At 37.4% G+C, this 15,939-nt stretch overlaps 1 protein-coding gene across 1 annotated transcript in view; it reads left to right on the plus strand.

The window, feature by feature from the left end:
- The window catches only part of LOC126204449 (afadin), a 711,881-nt gene extending 696,486 nt beyond the window's left edge, over nucleotides 1-15,395 (plus strand). The window contains exons 31-35 of the mRNA XM_049938836.1: nucleotides 2,985-3,305; nucleotides 4,778-5,029; nucleotides 8,486-8,806; nucleotides 9,228-9,334; nucleotides 13,983-15,395. Of these exons, the coding sequence (XP_049794793.1) occupies nucleotides 2,985-3,305; nucleotides 4,778-5,029; nucleotides 8,486-8,806; nucleotides 9,228-9,334; nucleotides 13,983-14,226 (1,245 nt within the window). The 3' untranslated portion in view covers nucleotides 14,227-15,395. The remainder of the gene's footprint in view (nucleotides 1-2,984; nucleotides 3,306-4,777; nucleotides 5,030-8,485; nucleotides 8,807-9,227; nucleotides 9,335-13,982) is intronic.
- Nucleotides 15,396-15,939: the final 544 nt, after the last annotated feature.

Below are 15,939 nucleotides of genomic sequence, written 5' to 3' on the forward strand. Positions count from 1 at the left end.
GTGTGCGAGTTTGGTTTGTGTGAATGTGTTTGTGTGTGTTTGTCATCTAATTTTGACAAAGGCCTTACTGGCCGAAAGCTATATTTGTGACAGCCTTTTTGTTGAGCCTATCTGCGACTCAGCATCTCCGCTATATGGTGAGTAGCAACTTTAGTTTTCACAATATTGATAATTCTGGTTGATCGGGTTTGTATGTCACACTGCACAGTTCATTAAACACTGCACCATTTCAGTGTGCCTCTTATTCTTGATCTCAGTCTGTTTCAGTGTCCATCAGTTTGTATCTCTCTCTGCTTACACTTGCTGGCATTTGCGAGTTCTTCTTCATCATCATATTATTATTATTATTATTATTATTATTATTATTATTATTGGCAGTGGCTGTAGTTTTATAAATTTGGTGACAGTTATAATATAACTGTTACACAGCAGATGGCATTAATTTCACACTTACAAATTTATCCAAATCTAAAAATTTGTGAACACCTATAATGTACACTCAGAAGCCACCACTGATTATATCATAGCTAGACAGAGCTTCTGAAATTAGGTATTGGATTGCTAAGTGTATCCAGGAGCAGATCTAAAAAGGGCCCCCATAGAAATTAGACAGACAAACATAACTACAAGGAATGTAACTGCAAAGAAAACTTGAGTAACAGAAGTAGTTCTTTAACTGATGAACAAAAGAAGGAAATACAAAAATGTCCAGGGAAAGACAAGAATACAGCAATAGACGCCACTTACGAATGAAATACATGGGAAAAAGTGCAGGGAAGCCAGAGTAAAATTTTCTGCAGGTAGAATGTGAAGAAACAGAAAAAGAAACAGTTATTTAAAGGACTCATTCAACATATAAAAAAGTGAAAACATCCTTTCATGTAATCAAAAACAAGGGCATCAACATTAAGAGTGTTGTGTGGGAATTTCATTGTTAAGTGCTTAGGAGAGATCAGATAGATGGAAAGAGTACAATGAAGACCTCTGAAATGTGGAAAAACTGTTTGATGGTAGGAGAAGAGATGCGAGTCGATATGGAAGACACATAGGATCTGCATTAAAGTTAAAGTTCAGCAGAGCTATGGAAGACCCTCGATGAAATAAAATGGAAGGGATGGGTAACACCCCTTCAGAGTTTCTAAATTCATTGGGGAAGTGGCAACCAAATGACTATTGCAGTTGGTGTTTATAATCTATGAGACCGGATACACGTAACTGGACTTCAGGAAAAATATAATCCACACAACTTCAAAGATAGCAAAGGCAGATAAGTGCAAAACTATTGCAAAGTCGGTTTAACAGGTCATGCATCCGAGTTGCTGACAAAAATAACATACAGAAGAATGTAAAGGAAATTTAGAAAGTTCTAGATGATTATCACTTTAGCTTTAGGAAGGGTAAGGGCACCAGAGAAGTAGTTCTGACATTGCAGTTGATAATTGGTGGATTGAAGAAAAATCAAGACACCTCCATAGGAATTATTGTCATGGAAAGATTGACATGGTAAAATGGTGCAAGATGCTCTAAATTTTTAGAAAAATAGGAGTAAGCATTTAGAGGACAGGCAGTATATAGTATGTACATGACTCAGGAGGGAACAATAAAAAAGGAAATCCAAGAATGAAGTGCTTGGATTGAAAAGTATATAAGACAGGATGCAGTCTTTTGCCCCTACTGTTCAGTCTACACATTAAAGCAGCAATGACCAAAATTAAAGATAGGTTTAGGATTGCAATTAAAATTTCAGTGAAAGATAGGAAGAATTATGGGGCCTGTTGAATGAAATGAGCAGTGTAATGAATGTCACTTGAAGAAACTGAAAGCCAAAGAAAGGTGAAGGTAATCAGGAATAGCAGAAAAAAGGGTAGTAATAAACTTGGAGATGACAAAGTCGATGAAGTTAAGGAATTCTGCTACCTTGGAAGCAAAATAATACGTAATGGATGAAGCAATGACAACATAAAAAGCAGACTAGCAGATGGCATTTCTAGGCAAAAGAAGTCTCCTAGTATGAAACATACTTCTTAATTTGAGGAAGAATTTTTTTAGAATATACATTCAGAGTACAACATTGTATGGAAGTGAATCATGGACTGTGGGAAGACTGAAAAAGAAGACATTCAAAGCATTTCAGATATAGTGCTATAGAAGAATACAGAAAATCAGGTGGACTGATAAGATAAGGAATAAGGCAGTTCTTCACAAATTCAGCAAAGAAAGAAACACTTGTATTATGACGTAGAAGTAACTTCCTTGATACTTGAGTGAGCTGTAGAGGGGAAAAACTGTAGGGGAAGACAGAGGTGGAAATACATCAAACTGATAATTTACAACATTGGGTGTAAGTGCCATTGTGAGATAATGTTGGCTCAAAAGAGGAATTCATGATGTACCACATCAAATTAGTCAGAAGACTGATGGTTCAAAAGAAAACAAAATTGGTCTTTAAATATGTCTGCTTGTGTCTGTATGTGTGGATGGATATGTGTGTGTGTGCGAGTGTATACCTGTCCTTTTTTCCCCCTAAGGTAAGTCTTTCCGCTCCCGGGATTGGAATGACTCCTTACCCTCTCCCTTAAAACCCACATCCTTTCGTCTTTCCCTCTCCTTCCCTCTTTCCTGATGAGGCAACAGTTTGTTGCGAAAGCTTGAATTTTGTGTGTATATTTGTGTTTGTTTGTGTGTCTATCGACCTGCCAGCGCTTTTGTTTGGTAAGTCTCATCATCTTTCTTTTTAGATATATTAAAAGATAATTAGGTATCAATGATTTGCTCTCTTTGATAACTTGTGAAGCTCTACAGGATTCAAATTAATCCTTCTCCCCTCTTTTATTTCACCAGAATAACTGGAATTTAATATTAATGATAGATGACTATTGAAATAATTAGTCTAATAATAATGCTGAGGTCTGCAGAACTCACATTGTAGACATTAGTCTTCTGGTGATTTAAGTTTTTCGTTGCACTAATTATTGTACTTGCAGGAGAGCATCGAACGTGTGCAAGGCCTTCTGCGCATGGCGACACTGCAATCTGATGCGAGTCCTAAGCCACCACAGCCAACAACGCAACCTTCACAAAACTCATTGCCACCACGTCCCCCTGTTCAGCACCAGCAGCAGCAGCAGCAACAACAACAACAGCAGCAGCTGCAGCAACAACAACAACAACAACAACAACAACAAGCTGCAGATGATAGTGTTGCAAGAGAACGAGCAAGACGTGAGCAAGAAGCAGCTGCTGCACGTCGCAGGCAGGCGGAACTTGAACAGGAGGAGCGTGTGAGGGAAGCAACACATCGCAGGGTAAGTGTATTTCATAGTTTATGCATTGTTGGAGGGATCTGGGCATGAGCATCTCTTAAATGTTTGAGTAAATCGCTCAGTGAATTTATCTTGATAGCAAAATGCATTTAAAGGGAAAAAAGTAATTTCTATTCTTATATGGAATAACCTTATTTTGCAAGCTCAAGATTTTGGTAATTACTGATCTGTCCTAATGCAGTAAAAAGTTTTGCCACTCGGCACATCCGTGGAAATTATAAAGCCTCATACAGTCTTCTTCTGCCAAAATTAGTGCTTTTTGCTCCCCCATATATTTTTGTAACCATTCCTCATGTTCCCACATTGTAAACCCATCTATGAATATCTGTGTATGTGTATATCCATTTATATAAAAGACAGTGCTGCCTCTTCTCTTTTCTTCTTCTTCTGCACTTGAGGACCTTGACCTCTGCAACGTTCTGCCTCCATACAGCTCGGTTTTTTTAACCATCTTGGCAGCATCAGCCAACATACTACTTGATCATCCAATTAACTTGGTCATCCCTTGCATCCAGTGGTATCAAATGTGCACCCTAGATCTCAGTTGGGAATTCGTGACAATTCATACTAGTTTCATAGAAGAGGGAAGGGACCAGGATACATTACACAAGTTCTTACATCATAAAACTCATAACCATCGATAAACTGTGTTAAATAATCTCCAAACATACTATTGCTACCACTCCATAACAAGTGCTTACTGCCTGCAGCATGCTTGACTGAGAGCATATAACTTTTATAGGATTTGTACATATTATTTTGCTGCCAGGAATGTCACATTCAGATACGTTTGAATACATTTTGTAGTCGGAATTTTTCCAGTTCTTTACATTGACCAGTGATATGTGGGAAAACAAAACAACACAAATTGAAGGTACAGCTTTAGAACCAATAGCCATTTGGCATTTTCAGTTGCAAGGAGAATAGTGGCAAACAGCAAAATTGTTTTACTGTTTCAGGACAAATGGATTTGGATACAATGGCTTTCAGTCGGAATCCATTAAAAGTTCTGTCTTTCTTCAGATTGATAATGAATTGAATTGATACGTATGTCTGTGCATGGGGCAGAATATAAGTTTTCTTGACAAACATCACTCCCCCGCCCCAGGGAGGAAGCAGGGCAACAGCCCTCCCCTGTCCCTCAATGGATGGATACAATTTTCCTTCAGCTTTTCAATTTGGCATGCTGTTATCTGTCATCCTCTCCAGGTATCATAACCAATGTATTCTCCATGATTGATAAATTGAAAAATGCCTTTGCATTGCATTGTAGAGGTTGTCGTGCTTCGTGATTTTTTTAGTCTTCAAATAACTACCTCTCTCATGGGCTCATGTAGTTTACAAAACAAAACTGCATTGTTGATAGTCAGCACAAAAGACATGAATGCATATATATAAATCATCAGATGCTGACATCACCCCACCCATTAAATATATTATTACACATTGTTCAGGAAGAAGAACTGCGACAGAAACACATGCAGCAGCAGCACCAGATACAGCAGCAGCAGCAACAGCTGCAGCAGCACCAGCAGGTGTCTCCACCTTTACGGCAGCCCACCATGGCTCCCAAACCTGGCCCATTGCGGCTAGAAAGCCTCACAAGCAATGGTCCAGCTTCTCCACCAGGTGGTCGCTATCGCCACTACAATGGATACCCGCCGCCACCACCAGCAAATGCTGGGCCGGGGGCATCATCTCCTATGGTAGGTGAAACTTTAAAATGAGCAAATATAAATGTTTAAATACTCTGCAGTTGGTGTTTATTCCCTCTCTTCTGCTTGATTACAAGGAAGTGCAATTTATTTAGTATTCTTGATATGTATAAACTTGTTAGCAGCTGAATAATGCCCCGAGTAGCATGCAGGACTTCCTCCTCCCAGGTGATGGAGCATTGTGGAATGGACTCGATGAGACATCAGAGCATTGGGGAGCCATCCTGATCCAATCATCCATCACCCTCAATTCATAGAGATTGGATATAATGGAGGCAATTCATGCACACCTTGCTTGTTGGGAAATCATATGTTCTCAAAGGCACTGAGTCCAGTTGATATAGGTAGCCAACGTGCACCCTTATATGTATAGAATGTTCCTCAAATCATTCCGATGTAATTTTGGAACAGTGAGATGTTGGATTGGGTTTATGAAGATCCAGGCTGTCTGGAGACTGCTGAATAGATGAGATTGAAAAGGTGTGAAGATTAGTGGCAAGAAAAGTCAAACAATATTGTATTTGTTGATCCATTTAGATTTCTTCAACTGATACGTGGGCTGCATACCTTTCAGCCATCTTCAGAGCAAACTGACAGATCCAAGGTATAGCACTCACATTTCCTATTTTAAACAAGAGAGATGTGTCACTGTATGACATATTACTTTATGAAGTGATTGTTACAGTAAAATTGGAGAGATTTTAACTTTTACAGAGATTGTTAAGTCAGTCAGCCCTGCAAGCATGAAACAGTAAAGGGCATAAAGCAAGTGCTACTTTAACTTAAAGTGATCCTTCATTCAGTTATCAGATAGTACACAGATAGATGTTTGCATACTGTCACATCAGTGTGAAATTTTATGGCTCCTAACCCAATTTGCTGTGTGTTTGCTCAACACTGGTTGATGATCCACGTCTTCCAGATTTTGAGGCAGTGCTGTGCAACAGATGATTGACTGATTTCTTTATTAATCCTTGAAACAATTTACATTGTATGGATTTCGTCATTCAAAACATGGAAAAAATTAACAGTTTAAAATTAATTTCTTGCACATTAATTTCCAGTGACTTTTCTTTTAATCTAATTAAATTTGTATTTTAGTCTTAAATAATTATTATTTCTACGTATAGTATAATACAGACCATTTTAAAATAAGTAGTACGTTTTAATTCAAGTATTCCATTGCAATATAAAAACATTCATTTTGAAAATAATTTTTTAGTTTTGTTTTTAAAGAGCATATAGTATTTGTGTCTTGTAGATGTTGTGGTACTTTATTATATAATTTGATGCCAATGTGCAATAAACTGTTTTGAGTTTTAACTTTATTTTTCTGTCCAGATCAAATTACAGCTGTTTCTAGTTTCTTAATTATATACTAAACAATTTGTAACATAGTAGTCAATACTTATTTTTACACACATAACCCTCTGAAAATTACATTCACAAGTTAAGATTCCTAGCATTTTAAAAAGTTCAAGGCAGTGAGCTGTGCTGCCACTCTTGGTCATTGTGACCAGCAGATTCACAGTAGTCATGAATGAGGTGCTACTTGGCAAAAAGTGAAACCTTTGCTTGAAACAGTATTTGTTAACAGATGCATTTCCCTAAATGGAAGTTTGCTGTGTTATGTGTTCTTCCTCAGTTCATCACAAGTGCAAATGTTAGGTTCCAACAAAATAATTGAAACATGTTGAATTGGACAGCCTATGGTAAAGATCAGGGTACTGTGATCATGGTGGGTTATGATATTTGACTACTGGAATACAGATACACTGAAAATGATGCGGTACATTCAAATTTCACTCTTGACAAGTGTACGTACTACTCCATTCTACTGTGTTGTAGTATATTTATTGCATTTGTAGTTAGCAGAGCTGAGGAGTAGCAGCTTTCTTTCTAATTCATTCGATTAAATACAGTTGGCATAAGATGGAATAGCCTAAAGCAGCATAGCGATTATTTACTGTTAGTGCGGTATGCAGATTCAGCTCCTCTGATTTGCTTTTCTGTTGTAAATGTATGCTTTGACTTGTTTCAATCCCTGAATGTGTACAGAACATAATGAATGAATATATTTTGTTGAAGTGTAGATCATACTGGTATAGTTTGTTCTACACTTCAGTTTGGGAAATACATGTTCTCTGTCTAATGTGACCTCATCGGCACCAAATAAACACAGAATTCTAAATATTTGTTAAGTCTGCAATGAAATAATGTATTGAGAAATGGCTCTGGTCATAACTGACGTGGAGAAAACTGCTACTTGGCAAGCAGCACAGTGATGTCTGACCATGGTGCATTTGGTATGTTCCCAGCCTGTTTCTCAAATATGACAGTGAAAGCTGATAACTTCATGTAAAAATAGCCTTCTTAATAACTGGAACTGCAAATACACAACAGTATTTAGTGCATGTACCATCAAACTTCCAGCTGGATAAGATTGTCCACTACCTATAATAGAGCTATTATGCTGTGCTATATCCATATTTGAAGTTTCGCAGTTTCAAAATAATTTAAGACCTTATTTTTTATTAATACTTGATTTTTTTCATTAAAAAATATATTTTTGTGATGGCTTCTGTATGAGTTTTGGTGTATCTGCAATGCAGTAGTCCAGCATCATGGGCCACATTGATCAAATTATCCACATTTTGTAATGGATTTTCATTTTTCAATGCAGATTTATTGAGTTGAAAGCTAATAGTATGTTCGCACAGAATAAATGATACCAGGCTACAGAAAACAGCAAAGACTTACATTATAATATATCAAAAAACATCCTTTTTAACAGTTTCAGCGTCACATTAGTTTTGCACACTCAGATATTATCTATGATTTCCAGCTTGTAGCCCTTATTTCTCTGTGCTCTTGTTGATTTATGCATGACTTCAAACAGATTTATTTATTTTTATTTTATTATTATTTTTATCACAGTCACTGTCTTTCACATTACTACCTGATTTTTCACATTACTAACTGGTTCTACAATTTCCTCCGTCCGAGTGATGTTCCAAATTGAATAACTGTTAGCTACATGCAGTTTTAACGTTTCAGTCACACTTAATTACTTCAAACATGTAGGGTCTCAACATTGCAGTACTGGATGAGTTTCTCTAAGTAGTACTCTTTTCTCCTCCTCCTCCTCCCCCTGCTCCTCCTCCCCCTCCTCCCCCTGCTCCTCCTCAACCAACACCCCACCCCACTCTCTTGTATCATACCTGTGTCAGGTGCGTTACTTCTTCTTTTTTTCTTTCTTTTTTTCCCCTCATTAGCAGAAGTTCCATCCTCATATATTGCTCTTTTAGGACAGTACGCTGAAGCAGGCAAGGCTCATATGTTGTTTAGGTTGCATGTAGTCACTACAGGGTCGCTCTTGGAATTAGTTATTTGGTACACTAATAAATACAGAAAACACTCATAGTGATATGTATACTTTGCTTGCAGGGTGCTGTCACGGAGAACAGCACAGGTAGCAGTGGTGGTGCAGCACAGCGCCTAGATTCCCTGCTTGCCTCACCTCCTCCGCCACAGCCACCTGAGAGGGGCTCTTCCTTTGCTGTCATGTCGCAGCAGCAGAGTGTGCTACGGGCCACAGCTGGAGGACAGGCACATGGCCACGTTTCCACACCTGTTTCTTCTCCTGTAGCCACGACGACCACAACAACTGTCAAGAGAGTATCATTCCATGATCCGCCGCCCACTTCCTCTCCACCTGCCCCACCGAGCCAGCCACCGCCTCTTGACCAAATTCGTGAAGATCCCAATGTAAGTTTATTGAATGATTAGTTGCAACAGAATGTTAAATGAATGAAGTAAGTTTAATTTGTGGTAGTTTTATTGTACTTGATAGTAAAGTGTTTGTCCTTCTTAATAGAAACCTGCTTAATTGTGTATCTCACATCTGGAACACTGCACACTAATAGAGGCCGCGCATTGGTTAAACATAACATATAGGAGAAACATACATTCGTATTCCATAATTTCCATATATTCTGTCATCAGTTTCACAAAGTAGTAGTCTAAGCTTAATGTCACAAGTATAATTTTTAGCTCGTAAGGCAGCATTCTGTTTTGTAAACAATAAAAATGCAGCTTGCCTGCATCTTTGAGTACATTAAATATAACATTGTAAAACCTGAGAAACATCAGAACAGTTATATATAACATAATATGTTTTATGTTGCAGCATTTCATAAATGAAGCAGAAACATTGTTGGCATCACCAAAGAGTCCAGAAGGAGGCTCTTTCCCAAGCAACACGCCAGGTGTTATAGGTGCTCAGGAAGTTTACAAGTAAGAAACACATTTAATTAATTCTCCATTCTAAAAATGACAACAGTGTAGTTAAGCTGCAGACAGACACAGTGAAAAGACTCCTATACGTCTAATGTTCCATCTAAAAGGCTTTCTTAAGTGGAGAAAACACACAAGCACAACACTCAAACATGTGACCACTCTGGCCACCATGACCAGACTGCCTTAAAAGTTACAAAAAGTGTGGAACAAATTAAGTGTGGGTAAGGGCCAATAGTGAAAGGTGAAAGGGAATTAAAATTGATGTGAAAATACAGTGAGATTGTAGACAAAAATTAAAAACAAGGTGATAACAGGGAATGCAGGTTGGTGGGAGAATTTGTGTGAAGAGAGGGGGAAACAGATGTAAATGGATTAGATGAAGTATTTGTTGTTGACTTACTAATGCTATTTTGGTCACAGAATTATTGTGAGGTAAGTTTGTATCATTCTGTAAATATGAGGCATGTACAGACAGTCAGTACCATTTCGTTCCACTGCCATCACAGCATTAAGTGTCATAGTATTGCAATCGTCTGTCTGGTTCATTGTCTTTCAAGTGATACAATTACAGCCAGATTGTGTTGTGTTTACATTTCTTTGTGGTCATTCAAAATGTTTGAAATCTCTGAGCCCGCCAACTGTGAAGAGTTTTGAAGACAAAGAATATGAAACTAGGTCTAATTCACCATAAACTTGTGGACATTTATGGTGAAAAATGTTACAACTCATGGAATAGTGTGAAAAGTGGGTGAAACAGTGTTCATGATGTAGCACAGAATGGGTAGCCTTCTGTTGTCAATGATGCTTTGGTTCAAAAAATGAATGATGAAATTTATGAAAACAGGTGGTTCACAATAAGAATTCTTTGTGATGAGTTTTCACAAATTTCAAAAACTGTTTTGCATTAAATTGTTAAAAATTGCTTAATTTTTTTGCAAATTGTGTTTTCGTTGGGTTCCGAAAATGCTTACGGATCTCCATGAAACAAAGCGACTTGGCAGTGCTTTGACATTTTGTATCTGATACAGTGGCTAGGGAGATAATTTCTAATCAGAATTGTTGCCAGTGGCGAAACTTGGGTTTGTCATGTCACTACAGAATCAAAACAATAGTTGATGCAATGGAGGCACTCACAATCCCCCAAAAAACAAAAATCCAAAGTAACATTGTCAGCACAACAACAACAACAACAACAACAACAACAAACATTCACTGTGTTCTGGGACAGACAGGGCATTCTGCTTGTTGAGTTTCTTCCTAAAGATGAAGCTGTGAATGTGGTATGATACTGTGGAACATTGAGAAAAGTTTGGTGTGCAGTTCAAAGCAAAAGGTGTGGGATGCTCAGTCAAGGCTGTTTGTTGCTTCATGAACACACACATCCCCTTTCTGTTGGTGTCACTCTTATTTACTAAGTAAGTTAGGAGCAGTTAAATCACCTGCCAGCAGTCCCAGTCTCACACCCTCTAACTACCTCTCGTTCTTGAACTTAAAGTGTGATTTAGTAGGAGCACACTTTCATCAGTGACAATGATTCAAAAAACAGTGTTCAGCTGGAGCTGTATTCATTGACGACATCTTTCTATGAAGAGGGCACAGAAAAGTTGGTTCATCGCTATGACAAATATCTGAACAATAATGCAACTATGTAGTAAAATAGTTTAAGAAATGCTGTTTCTTGTAAAAATAAATATTTATTTGTAAAAAAGATGTTTTAGAAGTTTTTTTGCAAAACAGTGCTTACTTCCTGGACATGCCTCATATATGTTTTTAATTAATTCATGGAAAGACTTGTAGTTACAGTGAAACCCCTAGTGAAATATTGGATGTCTATCATCATCATCATCATCATCATCTACGTTTTCCAGCTGCTGGCAGAATCTGTTTGGAACCAATACCTCTCTTCTATCTTCCTACCATCTCTCTGTTTCCACCTTGACCCAGTCTTCATTTTGCACACAGCCCTTCACTCCTATCGGCCACCTGTCTCTTAGTCTTTTTCCCTTTCCTTTCATCCTTTCTGGGTATCCTCTTCTCCTCCATGTATTACTTCCAGTGTGGTTTCTACTTCATTTAAGAAATATATTTTCACAATATTAACAGAAGGGTAGCACTGTCCTTTTGCTGCAACTGACAAAATAATTCGTTAATGGTGAATACAGAAACACCACTCATCTTTTTCATCAATCTTCCCTTGCAAGAGGCTTGGTAGGGGAACAGGGTGTCATTATGGTACAGTTCAGATTGCACATTGTACCTGTCAGAATTACTTGCATGTGGCCAGTGTCCATACAGTGATAACTTACATCATGTTTACATTGCTATCTGTTGTATTATACCATAGCAGTAAACCCCCAATTCTTTAAAGGATCAAGCACCCGTGTATAAAACGGTTTCAGGTGTCTGATTACATGTGAGTTAATGTATTAAATATTTGACATTAAGCATGTAAGCAAGAAAAAGGTTTGAAATCATGCTTTATGTTTGTTGGAAGTAACTAAGTGCTCTCATTATGAAACACTTGATAATATACTCGGGTAATTTGTGCCCTATTTTAAGCAAAAGTAAGTTTTTCAAGCATTTGCTCTGTCTATTACGACAAATCTCCTGAAACTGTGTGTCATACAATGTTGTAATCATGCAGGTACATTCAGTGGTATTTGTAGATACTGCCTGTAAATTTTCCTACAAATAGAGTTTCTAATAAATTAAAATGTCATGTCTGATGCTAAAGGTTTACTACATGAACAACAGTGAAGGAATAGCAAGCGATAAACTTTTTTTCCTTTCTAATTTTGTGCATGGTGCCAGTGATTAAAAGTTTCATTAAAATTTGAAATTAAGTATAAAATTTCATTCTCAAATTCTGGGTGAATAGTCTGAGTATTTGTACGCCATCAGTTATGCTACCTCAAGACAAGCACACAATTTCTAACTGTAGCAATTGTGTTATTGTGTTAATTTTTGACAAGGTTATGCGAATTAGTAATTAGGTTATGACAGCATTTTAATTTTTTTAAATTTGGGCAATAATTATGCAGAATATTGAAAACCAATTTTTTATTATCCCTGGAAACCGTGAGACAGACAACCTGTTGCTGATTCTGTGTTGTGGAATAGTCGCTTACTAATACAGATGTTGCATATGTTCCCCTTGATACTTCATTCTCTTGATGCGTGAGGAAATATGTGAGCTGCCACACTCAATTTTTTAACACGCAGCGAAACAGTGTACGTTACAAAGATCCACTCAACCACCCCGTGGAAGCATGAAAACATGACATCTACAAAAAATGACATACTGGAAGGCAGTAATCATTACAGCTGTGCTGAAACTATCAGACAGCGATGTGAACACCAATGTGTATTACTAAAAGAATAGATGAACCCACTGAAGATGGAGAAACTTCTCTAGACCATGTTTGAGTACTAAAATAAGAACAGTTGTGTTTCCTTGAGGCAGAACCAAATTTCCTTGTTACATAACTGTAGAAGAGCTAAGTGGGATACCGATATTTTCATCCCAGGCAATAGCATAGAGTAGGTAGTTTGCAGTTGCTTTCCCATGACCATTTAATGGGTGGACCCTGCTTAGAATTGGAGCACAAGACCACTGGATGTGAAATATAAGTACCAGTTAGTCTGTAACAGGCACTTCACATTATATAAGGGGCATTCAAATGAAACACGGTTACTAGTGTACAGTAATGGTAATGATTTTATTAACCCAAAAATGTAGTTATACACCATACACATACTCAAAAATAGTCAGCAAAACTGTTAGCACATTTATCCCATTGCGACACTAGTTGTCAATTCCATGCTTGAAGAAGTTAGTAGGCTGCTGTCGGATCCAGGCCTGGACCCAGTCACACACTTCGTCGCCCGTTGCATATCGATGTTGTTTTAGAGGTCCAAACACTGATGGGTCTTGACCATGATGATTCTGTGGTTGTCCAAGACTAAAACATTCACTTCTGCAGCCATTTCCAGTGTGATGACACAATTAGACTGTCAAGGACTAGCACCATCTTCCAGTGACTCACGCCCCTCAGGGAATTGTTTGCACCATTCCACAACACTTGAACGACTCAGACTGTACTCACCGTACACAGTCTTCACCTGTTGATACATTTCATTATCTCCAACTCACTCCGCCGCCAAAAATCGAATCACTCCTCGTTCCTACTTACTCACCTGTATGTTCGTTAGTTGATGATAACTTGTGTGACCACCTTCTCTTCAGTATGAAACCACAATAGCACTATGCAACATCAAACTGTGCGCATGCATCAGTCTCTCTACCAATAGATAACGCCATCATACCCTCAGTTATGTGGTGCCACCTCATGTGTAAGGCAAAGGTAGATGCACTGACCAGGTTTCATTTCAACGAACCTCATATAAAAAAAGTAAATATATTTGTAGAAGACATCTGACAAATTAAGAGTGTTGTACAGATATTATGATCAATAATTATCATTATTTGTAGGAGTTTTAGGAAAACATTGTTCATGTTATCTGTAATCCTCTAGATTTGGTCATTAGCTTATTTTGGCTGTAATCCAAAGCATCATTGTGTAATATTATACTACATTTGTGCAGATGCATTCATAATTCTTTTGCATGTATTATTATTTTGTAGGGATCCTAGGGCACGATTATTGGCCGCTCAACAACAGCAAAAGATGTCAACAAGGATTGGCCAAGTACCAGAAAAGCTGAGCTTTAAGGAGAAGATGAAGATGTTTGCGATGGAAACTGGTGAAGATGGAACACCACGTGATAAAGTAAAAATATCTAGAGCGCAAAGAGAAATAGACAATTTGGCAGCTGGCGCTAACACTCCTACAAGCAATAACAATGGCACGCCTAGTGCATCTCAGTAATGCTACGAAAGGTGGAAGAGTGCTAAACGATATTGGAGTGAACTGTGTTAAGTCGCAGAAAAGCCAGTCCTGTGTACATTTTAAAATTTTTCAAAGGCATTTCTGTGTGTAATGCGAATAGCATTTCTAGTGTTAAAACAAGTTCAAGCCCCCCAGTGGTAACATTTCTAAGACTGAAATGTGTGACATAGTTGAAAATAATGAGGCCTTAAAGCATTTTATTTCAGTGTTACAGTTTTATTCAAATGTACTCTTTATGTAATAAATATGCTTCATTATTTTCCTGCCATAAAATTTGAAGTATTTTTACAGAAGACCTAAAAGGTTAAATGATATAGACGGATCTTTGTTTCTCTGTTATTTTTTTCTATAGTACAACTTCTTGAAAATGTTTTATCTATAAGATTTTGCACTCTTATGTTTTATGGTTAAGAAGGCTGCTGCTGCTTCTTCTTCCCCACATCCCAGAAGCAAAGCAGATGTGTATGCTTTGTTAACAGTGCATTCTTTCAAATCATTCTTTATTGTTTGTAAAGATAATAATTGTTATCTAGCATGTTGTTACAGAGACAGTTATATGTAAAACAAGAGCTGGAGGCATTTGTAGGGACCATATTGTTGATATATAACAAAGAATTTTAATTAATTTTATTCTGTTATTCATGTCTATTATCTGTTTGAAACCATTATTGCTATATGTGAAATGAGTGATGTACTCCTGCATTAACATGAGTTCGTGACTCAGATATCACCTTAGAATGTTGCCCAATGCTCTACTCAGTGATATATTATTGTTTTTATCATATGATTTGTCCCTTCCCTACTATTCCCATGGCAATACTTTGATATGCCAGTACAACTCCATAATTTTCCTAAAAGAGTAAAGAATATATTGCACATATGTGATTAAAGAGAACTGTTATATAAAATGCTTCTAAGAAAATAGTTTTTTTCGACAAGATGTGATGCTTTGTTTGAGGTCAGTGAAAGCTAGAGAACTTTTATTTTGTGGTCAGCCCAAAGCTGCAAATCATATCACATGTACAATGCTAATGTAATCCCTCCACTGTGTACATAAAATCCTTGTATCTATGTAAAGACAACATACAGATATTTGTGTATAGAAATTTAATTTTTATTATTTGAAATAAAGTTACTCTCAGTTACATAAACAATCAAGAATTAATTACCTCCTTACCCAAGACAAAGTTTTGTGTGTGAAAGTGAGCTGTTAGTGGTTATTTTTTCTGAAAGTGAGTGGATAAAATTATTTTTGTGCACCATTCCTTTTTAATCCCTCATATTATGTTGTAACACACATTATTAATATTGTAAGCATTATTGTAATGAGCTATTAACATAACTATTAGCAATTAGAACACTCGTCGCACAGAAGACGCAATAATTGTGGTGAGTTGAATAGGCCCTCAGGATCCAAATCTTCAGTGGAAACACAAACAGAACCTGGGAAAAGGTAAAGGATGGAATTTATCTGTATATTATGATAGAGGTCAACTTTTGCGTGCACATGTGTTTGTGTTTTATTTCTAAAGAATGACTTTCTCTCTCTCTCTCTCTCTCTCTCTCTCTCTCTCTCTCTCTCTCTCTCTCTTTAATGTCAGCAGTAGATACAGCAGGGAGATATTGTCCAAATGCACTTGCCTACCTCGTAATGGACGTACTACATCTACTATTACCTTGGGCCGCTGCCAG

The sequence above is a fragment of the Schistocerca nitens genome, chromosome 9 (assembly GCF_023898315.1).
Source record: "Schistocerca nitens isolate TAMUIC-IGC-003100 chromosome 9, iqSchNite1.1, whole genome shotgun sequence".
Lineage (NCBI taxonomy): Eukaryota > Metazoa > Arthropoda > Insecta > Orthoptera > Acrididae > Schistocerca > Schistocerca nitens.